The 8,504-nt window shown below is 45.0% G+C and overlaps 1 protein-coding gene across 4 annotated transcripts in view; it reads left to right on the top strand.

The window, feature by feature from the left end:
• The window catches only part of ABHD2 (abhydrolase domain containing 2, acylglycerol lipase), a 106,762-nt gene that overhangs the window by 78,675 nt on the left and 19,583 nt on the right, over positions 1–8,504 (top strand). For all 4 annotated transcript variants that reach the window (XM_007120441.3, XM_028495825.2, XM_028495826.2 and 1 more), the window contains one exon: positions 2,884–3,067. In XM_007120441.3, the coding sequence (XP_007120503.1) occupies positions 2,884–3,067 (184 nt within the window). The remainder of the gene's footprint in view (positions 1–2,883; positions 3,068–8,504) is intronic.

Here is an 8,504-nt window from a genome sequence, read left to right as displayed (position 1 = left end):
ACCCGTGTCCCCTGCATCGGCAGGCGGACTCTCAACCACTGCGCCACCAGGGAAGCCCTGGAGTATTTGTTAAAAGTACCCATTGCCAGACCCCATGCTGTATCTGTGGACTCTGAGCCTCCAGCAGGGAGCCCAGAGGTATAGGTTTTCCTTGTACCCCAGGATTTGCTTGTCATCATTGGGAAGTTGAGAACATTGGGGGCCACTAAAGGGGCCTACCCTAAACAGTGTGACCACAGAGCTCTTTCACTCAGCCATGGGGCCAGACTGCCTCATTAAGGCTGTGTTTTTAAGGCCTCTTATGGCCTAAGAGAGGTGAGCAAATATCTCTAACAGGATTTCTGAGTTCTTTATTTGTTGCATGCCTGAGCAGCCGTGATATCAGCTGAGTGTGTTTGAAGACTCCCCCCTCTTTTGCATCACATCTCCCCATTTTAAACCTAGCGTTTCCTAGAGATATAACATTTCTTCTATTGCTACCTTTTTAAAAAGAGAAACTTGGATAAATGACCTAGGTGGGGACAAAAGTCTGGCGTTTCAGATTCCTAAGTTAAGAGTCAGGGTTCCCTCTGGACCAGCTTTTTGTTGCTCCAGGAGGCTGTCACCAGGACCCATCAGAGGCCTTCAGAATCCACTCAATTCATCAGCTATTTATTGAAGGGCTGCAAGGTGCCCCAGTCTCTGCTGGGTGCAGGAGGGAGAAAAATAGGAGACTTGATCTCTTATATCTCAATGGAGAGAGAGACGTACTTCCTTTTCGGGTGACACCTGGGTCTTTCCATGTTGGGAGGGAGCAGCTCTTGGCCCCCAGTTTTTCCCCTAGTCTTAAGCATCTTTTGCCACCTTCCAAGCCTCAGGAGCTCTGAACACTTTCAAATTGTGATCATTAGTCAAAGTCTGGGGGATTTTGTCTGGAAAGAGGCGCGAGGGGGCCTCTAGGAGTGTCGGGAATATTTTCCGTCTTGATCTGCACAGTGGTTGCATGGGTGTAAATGCGTAGATTCATCGATTGTGCACTTTTCTGGGTGTATGTTATACCTCATTAAAAATAAAAATAAAAAAGAAGGCAGCTTTATGTGTATTGTTACACAATGGCTTCCAAAACATATTGTTTAAAAAAAAAAACAGTGCTAAGCAATATGTATGCTGCCATTGGTATTTTTTAAAAGAGTATAGGAAAGTACCTTTTACCACATCTTTTGTGTCATTTGAATTTTGTGCCATGTGCCTGAATAACCAACTCAAAAAAAAACATTTATTGCAGATTCCTGGGCCTGGCCACCATCTTACTGAATAAGCTTCTTTAGGGGTGAAGCCCAGGAATGCCCATTTCTAACACCCTCTCCAGGTGATTCTATGTACCCCATGGGCTGAGAACCCCTGCATGGGGTTGTGCTGGCCTTCCACTGTTAAGAGGAAGACAGATCCAAGGGGGAGCTTGTCCTGGCTCAGAGGGTCGTGTCCCTCAGGGTTTGTGGGTTAGGAGAGGAGCCGTTCAACTCCCTTAGGGATGTCCAGCCCTCTGAGCTGGCTTTGATAAGCAGGAAGATGTGGAAGAAGTCTGTTTTCATTTTTTTTTTTTTCAGCGAACAAAATCCATACTGTCTTCATGCTGGTCTGTCTCATACATGCCTCTTGGCAAAGTCCCTCACTTTCCCTGTTAGGTTTTATTTTAAGTTGTCTCCCTGCTGAGTCTCGGGCTGGGCCTTAGAAGGATGTGATGAGCCCCTTCATTTGTATGGCCACTAACCTCCTCCTCTTCGCAAAGCTGCTGATACATAACATGACTTCACCAACTTCCCAAAGGGACACCAGTTGACGTCATCCCTCCCGGGCAGACTGGGCCCAAACACCCTCTCTGTTCAGAAGTCTCCTATGTATGTTTCTGAATGGGTCTGTCTCCCACGGCACCTGTCCCTACGTCACCAAGAACATTTTATCCTAATCCCACAGAGCATCTTGGCCGTCCCTCTGGACTGAAGTTTGTCTCTCCTTCCCTTCCCCACATTGACAAGGCAGTCCTGTAAATAACATCCACTTGGTACTTTTCTTAACACCATGAATCATTGTACGTGTGAGTGTAACATCCTATTTTGTAGCCTAAGAAGCTAACCCCAAAGAGTATTGCTCTTGTTTTGTTTACCTGTGTGCACAAACACAGGTGCTCATGTACACCCTGAATATCTGTTTTAATTTCCATGAGTATCCAGATAGGTTTCTCACAACCCATCTTTAAAGGAACATTGTACAAGCGTTTGATACATGGTCCCTTCCCTCACGGGCACTACTAATGCCGTGTTTCCTCTAATGCTGAGGGGCATCTGGGAACTTTGCTGCAGGCAGCCAAAGAGAAGTCTGCCTGTCTGGCTGAACGTATGTGTCTCTCTCTCTCCACACACACACACACACACACACACACACACACACACACTCCTATACAGTCATCCCTCAGTATCCTCAGGGGATTGGTTCCAGGATCCCCACGGATACCAATATCCACAGATGCTCAAGTCCCATATATAAAATGGCATAATATTTGCATATAACCTATGCACATCCTCCTGTATACTTTAAAACATCTCTAGATTACTTATAATACCTAATACAATGTAAATGCTATGGAAATAGTTGCTTGTGCACGGCAAATTCAAGTTTTGCTTTTTGGAACTTTCTGGGATTTTTTTCTGAAGATTTTCAATCTGTATTTGGTTGAATCCACGGATGCAGAACCAGCAGATAACAGAGGGCTGGCTGCATACGTATATATTTCTCTCTCTCTCTCTATTAGAGTCTTAACACCCACTTAGTAACCTTCCAGCTCACATTTTCTCCAATCTTTGTTGCACCCAAAATGACCAAGTCATCTTACCTCTCTGCCCATAGGCTGCACCTGGGAATTTGGAGCCATGGTAAACTACATCAAGAAGACATATCCCCTGACCCAGCTGGTGGTCGTGGGCTTTAGCCTGGGCGGTAACATCGTGTGTAAATACCTGGGGGAGACCCAGGCCAACCAAGAAAAGGTTCTGTGCTGCGTCAGCGTGTGCCAGGGCTACAGTGCACTGAGGTGAGTGATCCTGGCCACATGCTCCCACTTCTTTCTGCCATTGGTCCTCCAGTTAGCACTCGTTTATTGAGATGCCCCAGTGCACCAGACGTTGGCCCATGAAGAGCAGGGGAAATGCTGGATCAGACTGAGCAGAAGTTTCTGGGTCTTGGATTCACCTTGTTTTGCTTCCACATCGTACACTGGATTTGTCCTATCAGACCCCTTAAGCCTGGGATATGCAGCTCTATTTTGGGATCAGATCTGTCATTGAATAAGCCAAAGCCCCCCTTAATAGCTGCTGTTCCCTTTGGAGTCTCTGTGAGATGACTTAACTCTGTTCATGCTCCAGGAATTTTGTAGAACTGTGGGTTTATGAAAACAGAGGAAACTTGGTGAACCAGGGTCTGAGAACTGGGCCTTATGACCCCAGATTCCTCCTGTCTACCAAAGAGTTGAATCTCAGGTAGCATCTGGAAGGGGTCTTTAGAAACCATTTAATCCATGCCCTCACTGTCAAATAGTCATCTCTCTCAGGCATCCCGGAATCACACACAAGAGATGACCTACTGGGTAAAGGTTTACCTCTCCCCTTAGTCTCCCGACAACAGAACCCCGAAGGAGGAGTCCTAGGAGGGCATTATCGTCTGCTCTGACCCCCCCACCAGATCAGTGTTGTCCTAGATCACTCCAGAGTCACCACACACCACACACACACACACACACACACACTCTCACACACACACACACAGTCATACACACCACACTCACACATCTTTCTAGACTCTTTAAATGCACTCATATTTTTTCCTGTACTCACTGCTCATGATAATGTCTTTTGTATTACCAATGGGTATGACCAGTTATTAAAGAACTCTTGAAATCCAAAATCACACAAAAAAGTAAAAACAAACAAACAAAAAACTCCCTGATTGATCCAGTCTAATGCCAAAGAGTCCTTATAGTTAATAAATGAATCCTTCCTTTTTGCCTCACCTGTATCTCTCATGGTGTAGTTTAAACCTATCTGGTCATTTTCTAATAGATAAGGGGCTACGTTATTTCTAAAAATATCTGTTACTGGAATGTGAAGTCAACACATCCAAAGGGCAAATGCAGGCTCAGAATTCAGCCTCTGCCTGAGCCTTAAAGCTGGCAAAAACGGAGAATTTAAATGTACCCAAAAATAGACATGAAAGACGTCCCTGCTGGAACCTTTCCTGAGTTCCAGCGCCAGGGCCTAGGTTCCAGTTGTCCTCACCTGCAATATGGAGATGACGGTAATAATAAATGGTACCTACTCCATGGCGCCATTGTGAGGGTCAAATGAGTTAATGGGCATGAAGTACTTGCAACAGTGCCAGGCATGTAGAAAGTTAAGTCAGTAACTGTTAATTATCATTATTCATTGTAAAATGAGAAGTGGACTATATCAGTGGATGACAAAGACCAATCTAGCGAACTAGTGACTGCCTCTCTTCATTAAGAATCACTTGGAGGATCATGTTAGAAGTAAACTCATTTTCTTGGGCCCCAGCCCTGGAGATCCTGATTCATGCATCTGCGGCACAGGGCCGGGAATCTGCGTTTGGACACATTTCACAGGTGACTCCTGAGATTTAGCCACGTTTAGCAGTCATTGGGCCTGGGGACCTCAGCAGTCTCTCCAGCTCTGATATTGCAGGACTAGGTTAGTCCCCTCGTCCTCCTGATGGGAATCCTCCCCTTCACTCCTCTCTACACTCTGGTGAGCCAGGACATGTTCCTTTATTTTGGCTTGGCTAAAAATATTCAACTCCCAATTCTTTTTTTTTTTTTTTCTCAACTCCCAGTTCTTAGCCATTATGTAACCAGAGTTAACCGAAGTCCCATCCTGCCCAGTGACTGGAATATTAGAGCAATGAGCAAAGGGCCCGCCACAGGATCCAAGGGAGCAGGGCCTGGCAGGAGGCCCTTGTCACCTGACAAGTGGTCCAGTTTTTGGCAAGGCTTCTAGCATCTGTAAAAATCAGAATCGCTGAAGTCCCCTCCTAAACCAAGTGCTGTCAAATTACTGTGAACACTGACTTTGTGTTCAGAGAGCCCTGGATTTGACAAGCAGGAGGATGTAGGACGAGTTTGTTTTCATTTTTTTTTTCAACGCGCAGACTCTTCAGTAACAGCCCGATTTCATTTTGCTGCAACAGCGCCATCTGCTGTTGGCCAAGCACACGACTCACGCGTTTGCCCATCCACGGTGTTCAAACTAAGGCAAAGGTTTAAGCTAGGAAACTGACCAACATCTGTGAGGTGCTAAACATTTTGCAGGTGTGGTCTACACCACTTCTCTTTGAGACCTCAAAGATCTTGATACTCATAATCATTGTCACATCAGCCTCCTGCAAAGAGGAGAGAAACAGGCCACTTTATCCTCTAGAGCACAGAGAACTAATGCTAAGGCTAAGATCCTGTAGCCCTACACACAGGAACTGGCAGCAGGTCAAGGAGACACCATCGCCCTATGTGTACCCCCAACATTTTAATGAGTTCAGGTCCCCCCAACAGTTTAATGAGATCTACTTGCTAAATGACAGTGGCTTACTTTAAACCAGCATAACCTTCTTTTTCCTGCCAAGGCTTGAGAGCAATGAGCCTTTTCAGCACTGGGATGACGGCAGCCATGCTTCCTATATGCCAAGGTGGAGCAGGGAGGGCTCGTCTGCCTCTGCAGGGGCCACACAGGAGTTCATGCTTCTGGTAAATCCCTCCCGTTGAGTCTACACAACCGCTTGTCAGTGATCCATCCCCTCCTCTGGCTTCTCGTCCCTATAGCGCACCTCCCCGCTAGCCAGAGCCAGTTCTAGGCTCAGAAGCCAGCGCTTGCTTGCTGTAGTTAGAACAGTCTAGCTGCTGCTAAACTAGCTCCCCTTTGATGAGGTGCTGAACCAGTGAAGGAGGGAAAGAGATGTCCCAAAACTACGTGGTATTCAGCTGACTTAACATGTTGCCTCAAGATAAACAGCAGCCAACTAACTAGCCCTGGAAATGTGTGTGGTCAGACTCAGCCTAACTCTCTGGTTTAATTAATCATTTGAAGCTATCATGAAGACCTTGATTATAAATTCATCCAGTGAATAGCAACCAGACAGAAATGCAAGAGGGAGAAGTAGTGATGCCGAAAGATTACCCGCGATTAATTCATTCATTGATTCTTTGATTCATTCAGCAAGACACCCTTCTAGGTAATAGGACACAACCGTGAACAAGGCCAACAAATTCCCCACCCTCGTGGAGCTTAAAGAAAAGGGAAGGGAAGCTCTTGTGGTCTCATTTCAGGTAAAATCAAGTCATCATTGCTGAGGAAGCCCTCAACAATCTTGCATTGAAGAATCCGCCAATAATAATATGATTAAATCCAAGCATTCTGTTGCAGTTTGGGTGTAAGAGATAGTCTGTATCTGCTTAATGGCAATAGAATGATGTTTACACAGCAGCAAGCCAACAAATAAGTGTCACTAATGGTGACACGCTAGGCATATGGGTGCCAAGGAAGTCCTCAGTCAAGTGGGGAGTCAGTGGGGAGGGATTTTTGGAAGGAGGTGAGGTGGGGTCAGAGGCCCCTTACAGGGCAGTGGAGGAACCATCAGATCTCCCTAAATGTGGTATGTTTCTGGTTAAGTGAGTACTTGAGCACCACTAACTCGTAGCCACTTTAACGTCCCAGCATTTTTAGCAGGGCCTTCCTGTCACAAGGAAGAGCCAGGCCCCACTTTTCCTGCCAAATTATGCATATATTCTCTCTTTTGCAAATGGGCAAACTCCAGACTACGGATGAGTTTATGACAAAAGCAAGCATTATCATTCATAAAGTCCCTCTATAGAGCTGTACCTTCATCAAACCTGTGTTCACAGTCGAGCTGTAAAATAATTTTAATACTCAGTAATTTTTTTAACAGAGCCGAGCAAAAGAGGAAAATCTGCTGAGTTTAGACAAAACTCCATGGACAGAATTCCAACCTTAAGAAACAGCTTAACTTTGCCACCACTGGGTTATGAAGCTAACCAAATGTTTTGTCCTTGGGGATTTTTGTTTACTTTTCATTGTTAATTTTTGTAATCAGAAAAATGAGGGTGTATGATATGCCCTTTGACCCATTAATTCCATTCCTGTAAAAGTGCATCCTAAGGGAAAATATTCTGATAAGGAAGAAAGGGGGTTGGTGGGTGGCCATCCCTACCCTTGTCTGGGCTCCCTGCCCCGTCCTGCCACAAAGCCCAGCCAGGCAGGTGTGAAGAGTTCTGGCCCAGTCCCTAGTAGGGTACGGAGAGCTTTTCTTTTGCTTGCAGTATCAAGCTGAACTAGCTGGAGGTAATGACCGCTCCACAGGTCAGCCCGTCCCCTGAAGGGCAACCAGCTGCCAGTCCGGAACCTTCTGCTGAGTGTCTTGGGCACAGAGGTGCCACCATCTTCCTCCCAGAGGCCACACTGTTCAACGCTTGTCCTGGTTTTGCCCCACTGCAGTATGACTCTCTTGCAGGGCCAAGTTAGAAATAACCCATGTGTCCAGCATGAGGGATAGCTGTAAGCTATGATATACCCATTCAGTAGAAAACAAGCCTGCTTGTATTTTTTAAAATTAAGAAAATATATAAAATGGCAAACTGTGTATATTAAATGTAGGGGGGAAGGTAACTATGTAAAAATATGATTGTAGGGAGAGGGAAATGGGGAGTTGTCATTTAACTGGGTATAGCGTTTCAGATTTGCAAGATGAAAAAGTTCTGGAGGTCTGTTATATGACAGTGTGAATATACTTAAGATTTCTGAACTATGCACTTAAAAAGGGTTAAGATGGTAAAATTTATAATATGTGTTTTTTACCACAATTTTAAAAAAAATTTTAATGATTGCACATTGGCAAAGCCTGGAGGGGAACCCCCTCCCTTCGCAAATAAAAATTGGTTATATTGGTGTGGTAGCATTCTGGGAAAATACTTAATGTACTTTAAGGTTTCATTGGCATATTACTTTCAAGGTATTTTTTAATATTGCCTAGGACCATATTTAAGAAATTCCTCACCAATCTTAATTTGTGGTGCCCCTTTTTGGAATGTGAGAGTCATGCTTGCCCACCCCAGGCATATAGAACCTGTCTCTCATTCTCATCCTCCATATTTTTTCTCAAAGACCACAGGAAAGCTGTGTGGTGTTCTCACAGTCTCCCAGCACTCTGAGATGAAATTTATATGCGCTAGGAGATTTGAATTTCTTTGGGTGTTAGATGCATTCTTCCCCCAGTTCATTCTCTTCCAACTTTAATTCCTTTTAATGGATGCCTTGTCCACTCACTTTGCAAAGTATGAGTTGGAAAAGTTGAGCTTTCTCTGAGCAGTAGCCCAGGAGCATAAAGCAGTTGTCTCAGCTCTTCCTTGCCTAATTGATTGTTCTGAACATAATTACAGACCCCTGTTTTGTTGG

Source organism: Physeter macrocephalus, chromosome 11 (assembly GCF_002837175.3).
Source record: "Physeter macrocephalus isolate SW-GA chromosome 11, ASM283717v5, whole genome shotgun sequence".
Taxonomy (NCBI): Eukaryota; Metazoa; Chordata; class Mammalia; order Artiodactyla; family Physeteridae; genus Physeter; species Physeter macrocephalus.
This window is presented reverse-complemented; position numbering and strand designations above follow the sequence as displayed.